Source organism: Cheilinus undulatus, linkage group 4 (genome assembly GCF_018320785.1).
Source record: "Cheilinus undulatus linkage group 4, ASM1832078v1, whole genome shotgun sequence".
In the NCBI taxonomy this organism is placed as follows: Eukaryota; Metazoa; Chordata; class Actinopteri; order Labriformes; family Labridae; genus Cheilinus; species Cheilinus undulatus.
The window spans coordinates 17,754,095-17,773,031 of record NC_054868.1 but is presented as its reverse complement, the minus strand read 5'-3'; the positions used below and the strand labels follow the sequence as shown (position 1 = coordinate 17,773,031).

The following is an 18,937-nucleotide window of genomic DNA, read 5'->3' as shown; positions in this document are numbered from 1 at the left end:
ACAAAGAAGACTGTGAAGTAGAAAAGTAATTTCAACAACAAAGGCTAACTAAACACTTTTATCGAAGTGAAACATCTAGAAGTATCAACTGGTGGTTATATGCTTGTACCAGATATACAACTGCTGAAATAAGAGTACAGTGGTGGGTCAAGAAGTGGGGCTGGGGGCTTTATGTGGTAGTGTGATTCATAAAAATTATGCAAACATGGGATGAACATTAGGCAAAATGACCCGGAGCTTTAACTTCCAAAATCAAATCATTTCAGAGGCAACATTTGTGCAAAATTTGAGATATTGTCCTGAGATATTAAATTCACAAGTGAGGCATGAACATGTGGCCAAATGAACTTGAATATAATAATATGGTATATAATATTTATAATAATAATATAATATTTGCATGTGTTTTATTTGACAGAAAATGGACAAGAACAAGGATGGGGTGGTCACCATTGAAGAGTTCTTGGAGACATGCCAAAAGGTTTTCTACATCACAACTTTCCAAAACTTTGACTGCATATTAAAATGGACAGCGCTGCTCAGTCTCCTTCTGTTGTTCTGAATTAAAGACAGAAATCACAATTTTAAGCACAGTGTCAAACTTGCCACAAAGATAAAGATTTTTAAAATCTTAACTGATTTTTGCTATGTAAGACCACACATGGCGACAAATTATCCCTGATTTTCAAGTTTTGTTTGTATATTGTGTGGTGTAAAATGTGGATCAGCTCACTACACCACACACTTTCAGATTCTGTTCCTCCACTACCAGAGGCTCAACTTGGTCTCATCTCTCAAAATGCCAAATCTCAAATGTTCAATCGAGAACACTTCTTCTGAAGTGAAGAAGCTGCTGTGGTTAGCTGTTAGCTTCATGCTAGGTCCAGCTCCCCTTGTCAGATTGTCTGTGGTATGTTTTATAGCACATGTTGTTTAAAACTTGTTTTACTGCAACAAATCAACAAGTTTCTCTTCCATTTCTGACATCCATCTAACTTTATTTTTCCTGTCCCTCAGAGCAGTACAGTCCACAGACGAACACATTATTGTGTCATTTTGAAGATATACTATGTTGCCAAAAGTATTCCCTCACCTGCCTTGACTCGCATATGAACTTAAGTGACATCCCATTCTTAATCCATAGGGTTTGATATGACCTCGGTCCACCCTTTGCAGCTATAACAGCTTCAGCTGTTCTGGGAAGGCTTTCCACAAGGTTTAGGAAAGTGTTTATGGGAGTTTTTGACCATTCTTCCAGGAGTGCATTTGTGAGGTCTAACTCATCCCAAAGGTGTTCTATCAGATTGAGGTCAGGACTCTGTGCAGGGCAGTCAAGTTCATCCACACCAGACTCTCTCATCCATGTCTTTATGGACCTTGCTTTGTGCACTGGTGCAGTCATGTTGGAACAGGAAGGGGCCATCACCAAACTGTTCCCACAAAGTTGGGAGCATGGAATTGTCCAAAATCTCTTGGTATGCGGAAGCATTCAGAGTTCCTTTCACTGGAACTAAAGGGCCAAGCCCAGCTCCTGAAAAACAAGCCCACACCATAATCCTCCCTCCACCAAACTTTACACTTGGCACAATGCAGTCAGACAAGCACCGTTCTCCTGCCCAGCTAAACCCAGACCCATCCATCAGATTGCCAGATGGAGAAGTGCGATTGGTCACTCCAGAAAACGTGTCTCCACTGCTCTAGAGTCCAGTGGTGGCATGTTTTACACCACTGCATCCGACATGTCGCATTTCACTTGGTGATGTATGGCTTGAATGCAGCTGCTCAGCCATGGAAACCCATTCCATGACGCTCTCTCTGCACTGTTCTTGAGCTAATCTGAAGACCACATGAAGTTTGGAGGTCTGTAACAATTGACTTTGCAGAAAATTGGCAACCTCTGCACACTGCACCTCAGCATCCGCTGACCCCGCACCGTCATTCTACATGGCCTACCACTTTGTGGCTGAGTTTCTGTCGTTCCCAATCACTTCCACTTTGTTATAATACCACTGACAGTTGACTGTGGAATATTTTGGAGCGAGGAAATTTCACCACTGGACTTGTTGCACAGGTGGCATCCTATCCAGTAGTCGAGTTGTAAAAAAAAATCAGGGGGGATGGTCAGGGCTGTAGCCAGGGTTTCAAGATTAGTGAGGTCCAGAATTTAACCCCCACCCCCCCATTTATATATATATATATATATATATATATATATATGGGGGGGTGCTCTTAATCCATACTGTACATCATTTAGCTTGTTCAAAGCTTATGTATGTTGTCTGTCTTTTAATACGCTCAGTGTGTTTTATTCCTATTTACTGATGTTTGTTTTTGTTCTGTGTGTTTACACCAACCTGCTAATGGGACTGGGGATGGAAATTAGCCATCGGGCTATAATCCCATGTATTTAAATGTAAATGTCCATTAATGCATATTGCCCCGTTTACAAAAAAAAAAAAAATCTCAATCTCATAGATTTATTTATATATCTTGTCTATTTTTGCTGCTTTTTGACCATTTTTCTCACGTTTGCCCATTTTAGGCACTTTTACACTTATTTTTGCTGTTTTTGCCTGCTTGTTGACCATTTTTCTCTCATTTTGTGCCCTTTTAAGTCAAGTTTACGCTTAAATTTTTTGCCATGTTTTTGCTGCTTTTTGACAATTTTTCTCACCTTTTTGCCAATTTAAGTTACTTTTACACTCATTTTTTGCTGTTTTTCCTGCTTTTTGACCCTTGTCTCTCAGTTTTGCCCATTTTTGTCACTTTTACACTTATTTTTGCCATGTTTTTGCTGCTTTTTGACCATTTTTCTCACAGTTTTGCCCATTTTAGTCGCTTTTACACTCATTTGTTGCCATGTTTTTGCTGCCTTCTGACAATTTTTTGTCACATTTTTGCCCATTTCAGTCACTTTTACACTAATTTTTTTGCCATGTTTTTCCTTCTTTTGACCATTTTTCTCACATTTTTGTGAGCTTTCAATGATCATATCCTAAGATCCTTGTTGCAATAATAAAGATAATATTTTTAATGTCTATCTGACTTTTTCAAGAGTTATTTTCATCATAACACTAATCCCACATATTTTAGCTCTGTTTTATTGGGGTTTTTCCCTCAGAATTAAACTAGCATAAACCAGTGATTTCGCCCCCTCATCCCCCCTCAAATGCAGCCCTGCACCCTCCCTAGGCTTTATTTTATTATATCACCTTAAAATATTCCTACGTTTTCTTTATTTGTTTTCACCCGTGATCTGATTTTAAAACAGCTGATCAGCGCGAGGACGTTCTACCATGTCAATCAGAACCAGCGCGGGAGCATCACAGAGTTTTACCATAAATTCACAAACTAAAAGATCTGCTATAGCTTCTTCTATAGCAGAAGCTGACTTTTGACAAGAGAGGTTGCAGAATAACAGGTGTATATACAGGCCACACGTGATTAGAGTTTCTGCGCTGCTCAGGAGAGAGAGAGAGAGAGAGAGAGAGCGCACTCAGCCGCACCTCATTGATCACGGATGGCGCTGATTTCCAAAAACAGATATCGTGAGGGTTGATTTACTAACGTAACGACCAGGTAAAGTTGTTGTTTGGTCAACATTGTATATACATTACCTCGATTATATCTATCATACAGCTGCTACTCGCCACAGCCAAAATCCATCCGCATTTGGCTAGTTGGTGGGTGTAAATGTCAAGCCCTGTGTGCAAAGCCCCCTAAATGTTGATATGGTGGTAATATTTCCAGTGTTAAAATAGTAGTAATATTTCCACATTCATTGATAAAAATGGCTCAAGGGATGGAAAGGGGGGATGACTGTTTTAGAAGGGGGATGATTTTGACCATTTTTATTTTGGGGGGTGCCATCCCCCCTCATCCCCCCTCAACTCGAGTACTGATCCTATCACAGTACCACGATGGAGTTCACTGAGCTCATGAATGTGACCCATCTTTCACAAATGTTTGTAGAAACAGTCTGCACGCCTAGGTGCTTGATTTTATACACCTGTGGCCATGGAAGTGATTGGAACACCTGATTTCAATTATTTGGATGGGTGAGTGAATGCTTTTGGCAATATAGTGTATATAATTATAGCGAACTGAATGATTGTTTTGTTGTTTTTTTAACACCTCTTGTTTCCATCTCTGTGCTGCTAATCTGGTTGGGAGTTTTATTTTTTAGCAGAGCCTTTGATCATGATGATACTTCTGGTCCTTTATATCAACTAATGAAAATAAATGTTCAGAAAATAAAGATTGGAACAGAATCCAGGGTTGAGAAAAGTTTATCTGATCTGTATTTTATACTTTAACCCATGTTCTGTCTGTTATCATGGAGGAGGTGTGGTTTCTGAGCTGTACTGCAGTCAGTCAGCAGGGGGAGCTCTAAATATTCAGGCTTCACTTTTGGGCAGCTGCTACTCTGTCCACCATAGTATGCAGTCTTTATGTTAACACTCATTAAAGCCATGACTAAGAAAAGCTTCATTCCATCCACAGCTATTTAACTGGTTTAAAATTTCCCCCTTTTTTCTCCCTCCAGGATGAAAACATCATGCAGTCCATGCACATGTTTGACAATGTGATCTAAGGCTGTGATGGACACACCAACATGAGATTTTCCCTCCTGTCTGGAGCATATCAGCAGTTTTCAGCCCCAAAACAATGTGGACACTGTTGTTTTCAGGATGCAAAAGCTTAACAGATATCCACCCATAAACCACCCACTTCTTTGCTTTTTAATGAAGCTGTGTAGTCAGGGAGTGTGAAAGTTGAAATGATCTTTGAAGGAATGTTTGACTGTGCCATGCAGACTTGTGTAAAGAAGCATATTCAATGCTGCAGAGGGCAGCTCTTTAACTTTGTTAATAATTGAGGCTCAAAAAGAGGGATGTCATGGTGGTGCTCTTCACTCTTCTCAGTATTGACTATATTTAGATGAACACAACATAATTGTGTGCTGATGAAAGGATTAGAACTCAGTAAAGAGACCCCTAATCTTAACTATTCCCCTTAGTCCCACTGGTAACATAAGCTGCATAACCTACCACATGACCCTTTTGCCATAACATTGCTACACTCAACAAACCCAGGCTCTGTACATGCAAGCTCCAGACAGTGACAATACCAATGCACCCCCCCCCACCCCCACCCCCAAACCATATAGACCTTCAACCCAACTATGTAAACCAATGGGCAGCAGGAGTCAGGACATCACTGGGGTTATCAAACTGGATCCTCCCTGCATAGGTGTTTCATCCAACTGGTCCCACAACACCTCATGGAGGCTGGACAACTGGCCACATCTCCCCATGCTGACTCCCACTGCCCACCACACCAACACAAAGCCCTCCTTTATCTCCCCTCCCTACCACACGGACATCAGAGCTCTAACAGCATCATCACCTTCAGCAGACCCAGGCTCTGTACATACAAGCTCAAAGTAGTGACAATGCTGGTCTCCTTATAACAACCAGCAACTAAAAACAACTACTTCTGCTACCAACATTACAAATGTAAACTCACCCCTACCTGGCCGCGCTGGTGTGCAGTGCATGAGTGGATGAGCAGACACATGAAAGAAACGGTATAATACTGCTATGTCACACTTTCTGTACTCTCAGTTATTTAATGAAGGGCGACTAATGCAAGGATCGAGCAATAATTTTAAAGAAACACAATAAACTCCTCTCTGTCCTCCTACATTTATTATACCACTGTGTATGATGTGTCTGCATGATGTGTTTGTTTCAACTGACCATAAAGATGTGAAATAAAGGGGTAATATATTTTCTATATGACATGGTTACAATGAAAACCAAACTCAATAAAACTGAACAGTTCTTATGCATCATTATTTTTTCACTGAACAGCAGAGATATGACAATGTCTTATGTTTACAGCACTCTTCTTGTTCTACGTTTTCCAGGTTTAGTTTAAGATTTGCAACTTTGTTAATTAATAGATTATATTTTTGTAAAAAGTAATGACTATTAATGACAAGATTATGCTGGACATTATAGCTCCAGCAGAATTGGAAAAAAGCTTTTCTTGTTTATCCATCCATTCATCAATCCATTTTGTTGGGAGATTCAGAGGTGTTCCCAGTCCAGATGAGAGATATTATCCTTCCAGCAAGTACTGGGTATAACCTGAGGTTTTCTCTCAGTTGGATGCAACTTGAAGACCTCCACAGGGAGGTGAACAGGAGGCATCCCGATCAGATACCTGAACCACCTCAACTGGCTTGTTATGAGGTGAAGGAGCAGTGCCTCTACTTTGAGATCCCTCTGGATGTCCAAGATTCTCACCCTATCTCTTAAAGCCTTTGCACACTGAGTCCTTTATTTTTAGATGCAATTTTTTGTTCCTAATCAGAAAAAAATGTAACAAACTCAAATCTTGCACACTGAGTCTGTTTTGTTTTGTTTGTATTCCTTAGGGAAAAATTGGAGAATCTGGCAAATTGTTTTGTACTGTGGCAAAAATAAACAGTGAGGATGAGCCTGTGGCTCTGACACTCCACTCTGGATCCATACTACCTGACAGAGATGATGGTATGTTATGTTGTTAAAATGTTGCTCCTCCATGTGCTACCATTAGATCAGTCGCTGATCTAGAATGTTACATGAATAACAGATGCAAGTAACAGGCAATAACAGGCAAGTGCGTATCCAGGGGGTGATCAGGGATGACCATGGCCACCCATATAAATCTGATTAGCCATTCCAAATTTTAAACTATCCATAAAAGTTCCGCCACGCTCAGACTGGAGGAGGCAGAAGTAGAAACCTCAAAGTACTGCAGACTTTCTCAACCCGAATGATTTTTCAGAATCTGCCTAATTTATTTGCAAAATTGCATCACTCCTGATGTGAAAAGAAAGGGGCGTCAAAATTATCCTCAGAATTATTCGCATTTTCTCAATGTCTATTTGCATCATCCTTAATGTGCAAAGGCCTTTATACTTAAATTTTCAGGCTGTGTTGCATGGCTTATTATATTTTTAGGACTGGATATTGTGAGTTTTGCCATCTTCCTAATAAGTCCTTAAACATGAAGGTAAGTAAAAAAATATATACTAGAGATGCAGCAGTTGTAAAAATCAGGGCCAATGTCAGTACCATTGTTTGAAAAAATTTTGCTGAAACCAGTGATGATTGTTTTTTTCCATTTGTTCTTTTGGTGAAATCCCAGCAAAGCCAACATTTTCTCTTCTACCTATTGATGAAAATAGATGAAAGTTTGTCCAACAGGTCACATTTTCTGCCCAATAGTTCTTTTCGATCAGTCAGCCAATCAATCTTTGTTTTTTATAGTTCCAATTCATAACTGAAGCTATCTAAAAAAGCTTTACACAGAGTGCAGGTCTAGACCGACCCTCTGTTGTGGCTTCTTAAAATAGCCCAGTGTTAATCATAAATATTCAAATATAGACTACAACCTGTTATAATAAAGACCAGTGTTAATCACCATGAGCACTAGCAGTATTTAGCCATGTTACAGTGGGGACATAAACCTTCTCTAGCTAGAGAGCAGACCAGACTCGTGTTGACAGCCCTCTGCCGAAGCTGCACTGGGGTTGGAAAAGACTAAATCTCTAAATTCTTTCATCTTCATGCCCACATGCTCTGCTGATGGCTAAAGGGCTAAATAACTGCCAATACCAGTGTTAAAGCAATTCCTAATATCTTCACAGGAATAGAACAGCTACACTATATTGCCAAAAGTATTCACTCACCTGCCTTGACTCGCATATGAACTTATGTGACATCCCATTCTTAATCCATAGGGTTTAATATGACATCAGTCCACCCTTTGCAGCTATAACAGCTTCAGCTGTTCTGGGAAGGCTTTCCACAGGGTTTAGGAGTGTGTTTATGGGAATTTTTGACCATTCTTCCAGGAGCACATTTGTGAGGTCACACACTGATGTTGGACGAGAAAGCCTGGCTCTCAGTCTCCGCTCTAATTCATCCCAAAGGTGTTCTATTGGGTTGAGATAAGGACTCTGTGCAGGCCAGTCAAGTTCATCCACACAAAACTCTCTCATCCATGTCTTTCCACCATAATCCCCCCTCCATCAAACTTTACACTTGGCACAATGCAGTCAGACAAGCACTGTTTTCCTGGCAACCGCCAAACCCAGACCAGTCCATCAGATTGCCAGATGGAGAAGTGTGATTTATCACTCCAGAGACCGTGTCTCCACTTCTCTAGAGTTCTTGAGCTAATCTGAAGACCACATGAAGTTTGGAGGTCTGTAACAATTGACTTTGCAGAAAATTGGCAACCTCTGCACACTATGCACCTCAGCATCTGCTGACCCCGCTCTGTCATTTTAAGTGGCCTACCACTTCATAGATGAGTTGTTGTTGTTCCCGATTGCTTCCACTTTGTTATAATACCACTGACAGTTGACTGTGGAATATTTCAGAGAGAGGAAATTTCACCACTGGACTTGCTGCACAGGTGGCATCCTATCACAGTACCATGCTGGAATTCACTGAGCTCCTGAGAGCGACCCATTCTTTCACAAATGTTTGTAGAAACAGTTTGCATGCCTAGGTGCTTGTGGCCATGGAAGTGATTGGAACACCTGATTTCAATTATTTGGATGGGTGAGTGAATACTTTTGGCAATACAGTGTATGTAGTTATGTTCAGTAAAATAAGACAAGGTTAAAAAAACAGGTTTTCACTCTTGTATGTGCCAGCTGTGCAAATGTTTCTGACACACTTTGGTCACAGGAGAGTCTGGCTAAGCCACCGCAGTCAAGTTTCTATCATCCTATCGACTTATCACCTAAAGAGGGTGTGCAGACGCCACACTTTGTGAAACATTAGGTAACACTAAACACACCATACCAGAAATCAGTTGTAATGATAAGGAAACAAAGTAAACTAAAATGTTTCTGTATCCATCAAAGCTTTAATACTACTGCTGAAATAAGTGAAAAATGAAATATTGCTACAGTTTAAAGTACAATTTTTTCAGTGAATACAAAACTCAAAGGAAAGTGATGCAGCTGCTTTTACAGCTTTGCTGAACGTGTTAAATTCTGGTAGTGCCAGTGTGTAAACTGATACTCCATTCAAGGCTAGCGGAGCAAGTTTCTTGCTATGTTTTGTATCCTAAACATCGTGCACATAAAAGTGTCCATTTTTCATTACATAAATCACAGATTTTGTTATAACAGAATTAAAACTTGACACACTTTCCAGATATAAACTCAATAAACACAGAAATCTTAATAAGTTTAATATATCTTTTATTTTTATTAAACAAAATTTCAGTAAAAACTCTTGATAAGTAGAAAGACAAATTTCCCTGTCAGTAGTTTTCTCCAGCTGTAGGGCCGACCCCGACTACAATATTCACACATTAACCATTTTTCTATTCATTTACTTTGCATGAAAGACATCTTTCTTCATAGTCTAGTAATAATGCAAGATAGTGTGTGAACCTTTCCTAGTGTTTATTGTATGAAAGATGAGAAAACACTTTCCTAAAAACAAACGTCTACACTTTAAAAAGTAATCCACATGTCTGTTGATCTCATAAAAGTCTGGGATCGGCTCTATGCTGCTCTCTCAAAGGTCCATCAGAGACCTCCACATCTACAGACTTGTTCACTCCTACTGAAATAGTGCCGCAAGAAAGTCAGAGCCAACTTTACTGGACTGTCTCACAGTGGGAGAAAGTAGACAGTATATAATGTCAAACTGCAGCGTAGACAGCAGTGTCTGTTACAAAGGCGTTAAGAAAGAAAGGGAGCGGTGAGCGGGAGCACCGTGCACGTTCAGCCACCTCTGGCAGTGTTTCAACTATTATTCTCTTTTTTGAACTTTTCTTAGAAAAAGAAGAAGCTACATGATTATCATCACAAAATAAAATCTCTTTGGCATAGAATACCCACCCAAAAGCATAAACACACTCACACTCGCTTACACACCCGCACACACTCTAACAGAAACCTACAAGCATCGTCACTGTCAAAAATAAAATCAGCAAAATTATGCTATAAAATAAAGTAGAGCCCTGTTAAAGTTATGAGTCCCGTACTCAGTGATAACTGCATATATTACATCAGGCTGAGAGCAGTGGGGGTCTTCTCTACACATGACAAGACACTTCCTTGTCCAAAGACTTCCCATTTCTGTTCCTCAGCTTCCTCTTCCACCTCTTCTCCGGATCTACAAAAGGAGAAAAAAGAGAAACGATCAAAAAACTTTAGATCATGTTGAAGCACAGAACATTCACTTTAATTTTTGTTAGTGTTTTTCTTGCTGTTAAAGAGTCATCAGACTTTAGAAGCTCATGTATTTCTACATTTTAAGACATGACAAGAAGGTACATTTCTGAAAAACCTGAAAACATAAAAAAAAAAAAATCTTTCACAGATGAACTTGTCTGTCATAAAGTGATGTGGGAACTGAAGTCACCTATTTCACTACAACAGTCAGGATAATAATCACTCCTGTATTGGTTTTTCAGATTCAGAGGCTGTATTCTTCCTAAAACCTTACCCTTATCATGAAAAATCTGTTTAAACTTGCAAGTGGGAGCAATCAACAGAAAATGTAGTTGACTTTCTATGTAGGAAAAAACATATTTTCAATCATGCAGATGTAAACAACTGTGTTTTTTTTCTGTGCATATGCTGGTGACCCATCTCATATTCTTGTTTTATTTTAGTAGAGCATTATTGTTAAATTTGAGCTAAACAGTGATGTTTTCAAAGCACTGTTATCCACAGCATTAACTTAGAGATATATGTCTTAGAAGTAAAATACTTCTAACAGATTTTATGGGATTAACAACAGACTTGAAGGATTGTGCAAGGCCTGAGAACTGACTGGACCAATCAGAGTCTTAAGGAGAAAGAGGCAGAGGGGGGTTTAACTGTACTGAAAGACGCCAGCCCATGTTGCAAGGAGCACAGACGTAGCATTAATACAGCAGTAGTTTTATTGGAACTGGACTCTTACTAAAATAAGGGAAAAGAATGGCGCTGATAGCTTTAACAGAGAAAAGGATGTTTTTATTTTCCTATCAACCTGCTTCAGCATGAATTTTCAATATTTATGGGTGGGGTTTACGCCTCAAATTCCACATACTATGTGACTAATGTCCATATATCTTTAGATATACTGATTATGTCCAGTGTGAGGAACTGCACTATTCTACAGATGGAACTAGAAAAGCAGTTGGAGAGCACAGACCTCCGCCATTAGCCCTATCTCCCAATAGTACAGAATCCTTCAAAAAATTCCTGGATCCAGATCACTCCCAAAATCAGTTCTTCCTTATGCCATTTCTGACATTTCCTGAAAATTTCCTGAAAATCCGTCCATAACTTTTTGAGTTATTTTGCTAACAAACAAACTAACAAACTCACCCGATCACATAACCTCTGTGGCGGAGGTAATAAAAGCTGAAAAACTACCTGTAGCCATTGGGGAGAGGATAATATTGTCTGAGTTTTTCCATCAAGCAGCTTGAAATATGTGTTTACTGGAATTAAATATATAAAACAAGATTTTCTTGCAAATCAAAAAATATGTGAAGTTGGCCAACCAGGAAGTATTTCATATATGGACATATGAATGGCTGGAAGAGCTAAGCTAAGCTATCTTGTTTAGTCATTTAAATGTTAATTTTTATGTAAAATAATCTGTTTTATTTTATCTAATGATCCTTTCTAACTTTTTACTTAAATTTTTAATCATATCCGACACTACCTAAAATGATCCTGCAGCACTTAATATCCACTGATAAATCCTGATGTATTTCATATCAGCTTGGTCAACATGACTGCATATTCTATCAAGCTGAACAGCTAGCACACTGCCATACCGTCTCTCCAAAATCTACCCCAAAAGTTATATTTTTTTCAGTGTACTCAAGGTACATTCTGAATAAAACTATTACAGTGGGGAGGAGTTTTACAGGTATGTCCTACTATAAACCAGTATACAACGGCTGCTGGTGTAGCTGTAATGCAGATGATGCCTTAGTGGCAGTTTTTACCAGATCTGGACAGCATTTCTTTATTAAAAGAGGAGCAAAGAACCATACTGAAAGTGTTTGCTGGGAGGGAATGCACTTTGCACTTCTCCTGAGGCATGAGTTTTATCCACCTACTAGCCTGCCTGTCAAGCTCATGTTACTCATGGGTGTTGTGCATGCATACCACCTCATTTTGTCTTGTCCCTCAGACTGGCACGTAGTGAACTTGACAGACACATTGCCTAAGCACCTTACACAATTTTATTTTTACACCTGCCCTTTCCAAATGCTTGGTATGGAAAGGTTTTCCCAGATGAATGTGAAGATATCCCATTCATAGATATATGCAACAGTCAGCTAGCGTGTTACAATTTAACTGGCTGATGCTAAATGTCTGGAGAGACCTTGCATGTGCTTACCTTAAGGTCAGTACTCGGGGTATGCTTGTCTGTCATAGGCCATGCTGGCTGCATATTCATCGTGCAACATGCCTGCATCCATACCATCCATGGGCATGTCAGATTGATAACCAAAGCCTTGGCTATAATCAGGCTCTGCAAGAGATTAGATAGATAATTCTTTATTGATCCTAAAGATTATATTTTGTTTATAATATTAATACCCTGCAATAACAGATCATATGTAATGGTTAATTTACAGCAGCTGTCATAACAGCAGCTAAAGCAGTATGCCTGTGATAAGCATCGACCATTTTCCCCATTTTAGGTATATTTTGGAAACAGTGATCACAGAGAGGGAAGACACTGATCCTTTTCTCCCTGAGGGGCCCTAAGGAGACAGAAAATGCCATGGCCATACAAGGAGAGGGATGGAAACATGAATAAAATAGCTGATGGACAGAAAAACATAATTTCAGACTTAGCAGTAAGAGCACATCCAGAGAAAAACATGTGAGTTTAAAACAAAGAAAAAGAACACAAATTGCAGTGTTTGAGATAAAAGTTAGGTTTAGTACTCTATCACTGAAAAATATGAGTGCAGTGTTTGCTTCAAACAAGGTACACAGAATAAAGGTTTAGACATTAAAATCTAATTTAAAGAAGAAAGCATGAAGGAATGTAAAGTATCCAAAGCAGCCTGGGCTTAAACACTTTGTCTTTTCCTGTTACATGAAGGGGCTGAAATGTTAAGTGCGATCCGCAGCAGGGAGGCATCCTGTTTTCAGATTACAGCATGTTCATGCTGCAGTCGCTCTCTCTGGTGGAGTGACCCAGAGATGGGGAATGTGCTGAGTGTGCACATTTCAAACATAGTTACTCACCATCTTGATACTGCACGTCTGTTGGGATACTGTTGTGAGCCTGCAGGGAAGTCAGGAGATGGGGAAAGGTCAAACAAAGGCAGCACTTTTAAGAATAGAAAGATTATTAATAGTTTGCACAGTGATGTTTAAGAAATTCACAACAGAATAACTACTTTTACGATGTTCTTCATAACTGCTTTAAGCATCATATAAAATGTGTCTGACTTACTATGACATTGACGAGATAAAACAAACATATTAAAAAAGACATTTGAGACACAAGTTAAAACAAAGATCTATGAAGTGTAAATTTTTTTCAGTAGTCATGTCACGACAGCAGAGGGTGCCACACACTCACCATCTCCCATGCAACAGGGTCATGTTTGAAGAGGGAGTGTGTGAGCTCCACAGAGACGCGCTTCTTGAAGTCAGAGTTTTTATCCTCAGAGATGCGGAAGAGAACAGCTGCTGCATAAGTGGCTGAGGGGAAAAAACAAGGGCACGTTCAATGACTTAAAGGTTTTTCAACTTTTTAAAAATAATAGCAATGTGTTAAAATGTGTTTAAGCATGGTTTCATGATTAGGAAACAAATCAAGTCCACATTTTAGTCAGTCTTTACTAGACATTGGTGTTTTAAGGATAATGTAGCAGCACAGAAAGTTTCAGTGTCAATGACTGCAGCAATGACTCTAGTTTTAGAAGTAGTACAGTTCTCTGGGAGAAATACAGTTAAAAAAACAAATACAATGCTTCTAAAGAATAATGTATGATGAGTGAGTCTTGTTTTACAGTACTTCAGTCAAATGCAAGATCATTCAGGTCAGAATTTCGAGTGGCAGGTTACTTGTGTGATGAGGAAATGACTTAAAGTCCCTGTAAAATAAACCCAAACTTTGTGTCTGAACACACTAGATATGTTGGAATAAGTTTGCTCAATTTTGATTTAGACAGTTAGAAAGTTGTTCACCTCTTTCCTAGCTTGGTTTTATTTGAGCATGGCAAATATCTGAGCCCATAACATCACCAGTCTTGATGGGGAATTATCCCACCCCCCTAAAGCTACAGTGACATGAAACGTGGAGCAGTTCATCTCAGTACAGTCTGCTGTTAGCTCATGTCACTGCATTCAGTGAAAGTTAACAGCCGGCTACATGCTGTGTTTTTGTTCATTGTGAGGTAAATTTCCCAAATCTATCAGCCACAATGGCCCAAGGGGCATGATAAATATCATAACAGAGAGAATTGTGCCAGAAAACAGTAAATTTAACCCCAACTTCTGTCTATGCTCTGGCACAGAGCCAGGCAACTGGGCTCTGATCAGAAAATTTCTTAAAATCTGAAAGGATCTTATTTCTTGTGAGGGGGGTGACTCATTCAACCAACATGCCCATACCATCCTACAGCAGATTTTACTGCCTCATTTCTCTTTAATTTGAAACTTAATTTTCTAAAATTAGAGATGTTTTTCTTGGCTGAAACTTGGTTTGGTGTTTCATAACACAGAGGCCTATCATACAAAAAACCTAAAATAAAGATTTCTAACCCCTTTACAGGGACTTGAAATGCAAATCTACTATAAAATGATTTGATAATTCTGGGAAAAAACATTTTTGGTCTTTGCTGACAGCTAGATGGGACCAGTGATGCTACACCCAAGCTTAATATTCAACATAAAGCTCGGGCTAACAGCAATCAGCTCAGCTTAGAGTAAAGATTTAAACTGTGAGAACCCCAACTCTGGCACTGAGAAAAGGTTTAAAAATCAGCATAAAGATCTTTTACTTTGCAACTTAGTTTATGTTACTAAAACAAAGCTTGTGTGATTTGAGCTAAGCTAACTAGCTATTTGTGTAAGCTTTATATTAACATTAAAAACGGTCTGAATTATAACTCAAGCATTGACTGTCAGTGGTTATAACAAGGGATCCCACCCATTTTATAGTAATTAAAAAGCCAAAGGCTTGTACAGACAAGTGAAAAATTCCATTCATAAAAACATTTTCATATTTGTCATGTGAGCGCAGGTGTCTGCAGCTTTTGTTATATTACCTTTCAAAACAAAACATCTAACCATAGACTGAAAATCAACAAACTAGTTTCTTATGGTCATTTTAGATCTTCAGTTGTTAAATTTTTTCACCTGTTATGATTGATTTTGATGTTAGCATTACTGATTGGCTGTATGTATATTTTAAGTGATCACCTTTTCTCTTTCAAACCTTTTATATATTTATTTGTTGTATATCTTGCATTTTTCTTGTTATTGGCTCTGCATGATTGTAAAAGAGAGCTAGCCCTCAATTATTTTTAAGTCTTAATGGAGATATATACATAGACTACACTGAGACTTTAATATAAATTTACCACCTTATTCTCATAAAATGTTGACCTTATTAAGTTATACAACCTTAGATCTTTTCCATGAATGTGGCACTTTTAGTCCATCATAAAATGTACTTAAAGCTACTTATATTTAAATCATTTATGCATTAAATTTAGCATTTTTCATTTATTTTAAACAAACATACATTCACTTTGCTGCGTGAGTGTAAAGTGATATCTGCAGCATGTTTAATTATTAAGGTGAAACCTGTGCTGAGAATCTTAATATTTAATGTAGTCAATGACCTGTATATGTAGAACGAACAAACACACCCTTTTTTCTATATTTTGTATTTTTTCAAATGTAGTGTGAAATTTATGCTTCTAAAACATAATGAAGTAAATGCACAAAGTCACACAGTCCTGCAAAATGGAGACAAGCACCTGGTAACTGCACTTACAGTAAAAACCACAAGTAAATAGACTTCTTTGCTTTCCAACTCTGACTTAATGCTACATTATGGTTGGCTAATACATTATCAGAGTGTCTTACCGATGCCCTCATTGTTGGAGTGGAGCAGGTCCATCAGCGGAGATGACGCTCCCTCGGCGTCAATCATCTCAGCTGATGTTTTATCCAGGGCCAGCTCACACAGAACACCTGCTGCCACACGCTTCACGTTATCCACTGGAGAGTAGAGAAGCTGGAGAAGGAGAAGAAGAATGAGCAAAATATATACAAAAGGTATAAGGAATTTAACTTTAAAGGAGAATATATACAGAAGTTTGCATGCCCTTCGTTACCTGGACAAACAGAGGAATGGTCTGCAGGTTGGCGATCTCGGCTCTGTTGGTGGGATCTCTGGCCAGGATGTGCAGAGCTCCTGTGCAGCCCTCCACGATCTCCTCCATCCTCACTCCATCCTGAAGAGCCACATGAGAGGAACAAATGTTAGCCAAGCATACAGAAAATCTTTAATAATTCACTTTTTCCTTTTCCCTAAATCCCTAAAACACACAAGATGTTTTTGCAAAGATCACGAGCATCCTCTCAGAGTAGCTCCTCAAGTACCGTGTATGTCTGCTGGGTGGATGAACCGTGTTTCTGGGCGTCCTGGTGGGCTTTGACCAGCAGGTTGACAAGGCGGGGGATTGCTTCTCTCAGAGGGGCCTGGTTCTCAGGGCAAAGTGCCAAGTTGCGGATGAGGCCAACCGCAGCCTTCAGGCAAGAAAGAGAGGAAAAGAAACAGTAACAATATGTTCAGTCTCATTTGTTTTCCAAAAAAACCCTGCTGATGTTGAACTTCAAGCTTTTCCATTACATGAACTGATAATATTCCTCTCAATGCCAGGTCTTGTCAAACACATTGTTCCAGCTGTCATAACCCATTTATGTTCTAACAGCCTGACCCAACATCCCCTCTGTCCATCTGTCTAGGAATACCAGTTTTACCCAGAATTCCCCCTTAAGACCAGCCCATCTGATCCCAAATTTATCAATAACTTTTTCCTTAAAGCTACTTTGAGGATATTTTCTGTCATGTGGGTATGTCCTGTCTCTTTACTTATCATGTTCTATGCATGTGCAAGGAGTGTTTTTATGACAAATCTTATCCTGTTTCTTCAAGCTGTCAGACATTTTACTTATCAGAATGAAAACATGAATAAAGTCTTTTTCTCCAGTATGCTCATCTGACACTTTCCCCACAGCAACTTTTACATTACCCAAAGAAATCTTTATGCTGTCTTTTTTGTTGTTGTTTTTTTAAGGTCACATAGAGGCATCAGTATAAATTATGGTCTGTTTAATAATAATGTAGCTGTAAGATATGGTCCTCCCAATATTTGTTTTCAGTTTACCAGTTCTTCTGTCTGATCTCTTTTTTGTTTATCTTAAGAGCAAAACAATAATTCCCCATACCTAAAAAGAGACATCATGATGTTGCAAATGTATTAGAAAAGAAGTAAAAAAAAGTGGAATAGAAAACCTGCTATGAAATTACAGGGTTTCTACACACTTTTAAAAATCCTATTTAAGACTTTTAAAGACTTGAACAGAGAAAAATAAATACTGCTTTTTGCACAGCAAACGGTAAAAAATGAAAGACGTGGGATTACTTGGTACACCAAACCAGGGCTGACTCTAATTTAATGCCCTGTTTATGAAATTTACAAGTTAAAAATACATTTTTTGGTCATAAAAGCCCAAATTTGAAGATGCCCATCCCATTTTATGAATCATTTCTATCTATAAGCCAAATGCTGATACTTATCCTAACACATTCAGTAGGTGGGCTGACTTGATTCTAAATAGTTTATCTATTAAAAAGCAGAAAAACACCTTTTTTGTCAGGGAAGACCTGTTCATAGAAAGGTGTCCTGCGTGATATTTTAAGAGGGCATTTACAGTTTTACAACATTACAGAGTTTATCTAATCACACCAATCACACTCTATGAAATAAGAGCAGGGGTCTGGAGGTCTTCCTCCCAGGAAATTTTAAGCATTCAACACTGAATTCCCTGAATTCGGGAGATTAATTATGCAACTATGAGTACAAAAATTTCAGTTAGACACACAAAATTATAGATTATTAATCAAAAAGGAATAATATTTTCTTTATGAAGCTTATGTTCCACTGTTTTAGCTTACATATTTATCAGCTAAAACAGTTCAAAACGGAGTATTTTTATGTAAAACACAAATCGCATGAAAGGGGTCTGTTTACTGCTTTAACACCTGAAAAGATAACCTTAAATAGAGCAAACATGAAAGAGTAGAAATTGCAGATTCATCTAGAAAAAGGGGATAACTTGTAAATATTGCACAGGAGAACTTTAAATAGTTACATTTTCTAAAATACAAAGTCTTTAAAAGATTATAATTACATGTACGGCTGAAATGATTCCTCGAATTGTCCGAGTGATTTAATTAAAGAAATTCCTCGAGGCAAATGATCTGCCTTTGCCTAAGTCAGTCCTGTATTCATATGCGCCCATGCTGTAAGCTTGGACATCGCGCCCTGTGTTGCACGGCTCGCTTTGTTTCACACAGATAGCTAAATGTGGGGCAGAGTACACTTGTTTTCGCTGTTACAATAACATAAAATGCATGATACGAGGCATGAAAATCACGAAGGAAGAGAAGTTGATACAGTGATGTTTACAGGCATGCATCCTGTGTTTTTACGCAGCCACTGGCCGCGGCTTTATGGCAAATATGGCACTACGCCTGCACCGGTGAACCTACAAAGATCTATGAGTTGATCTCGCCTGCATGACTCACTGGTGTGAGACAGCACTTGGCTTGTGTCTGCAGACTTAAGGGATTTCATA

The 18,937-nt window shown here is 38.8% G+C and overlaps 2 protein-coding genes across 2 annotated transcripts in view; one reads left to right on the top strand and one right to left on the bottom strand.

The window, feature by feature from the left end:
- The window catches only part of LOC121508610 (Kv channel-interacting protein 2-like), a 28,821-nt gene extending 23,042 nt beyond the window's left edge, over positions 1–5,779 (top strand). The window contains exons 8-9 of the mRNA XM_041785567.1: positions 419–481; positions 4,547–5,779. Of these exons, the coding sequence (XP_041641501.1) occupies positions 419–481; positions 4,547–4,594 (111 nt within the window). The 3' untranslated portion in view covers positions 4,595–5,779. The remainder of the gene's footprint in view (positions 1–418; positions 482–4,546) is intronic.
- A 3,478-nt stretch (positions 5,780–9,257) lies between these two features.
- jupa (junction plakoglobin a) overlaps positions 9,258–18,937 on the bottom strand; it is a 30,806-nt gene continuing 21,126 nt past the window's right edge. Inside the window, exons 10-16 of the mRNA XM_041785408.1 lie at positions 16,676–16,822; positions 16,408–16,527; positions 16,157–16,307; positions 13,638–13,759; positions 13,298–13,337; positions 12,435–12,569; positions 9,258–10,199 (exon numbers count right to left, since the gene is read on the bottom strand). Coding sequence (XP_041641342.1) covers positions 12,442–12,569; positions 13,298–13,337; positions 13,638–13,759; positions 16,157–16,307; positions 16,408–16,527; positions 16,676–16,822 — 708 coding nt within the window. The 3' untranslated portion in view covers positions 9,258–10,199; positions 12,435–12,441. The remainder of the gene's footprint in view (positions 10,200–12,434; positions 12,570–13,297; positions 13,338–13,637; positions 13,760–16,156; positions 16,308–16,407; positions 16,528–16,675; positions 16,823–18,937) is intronic.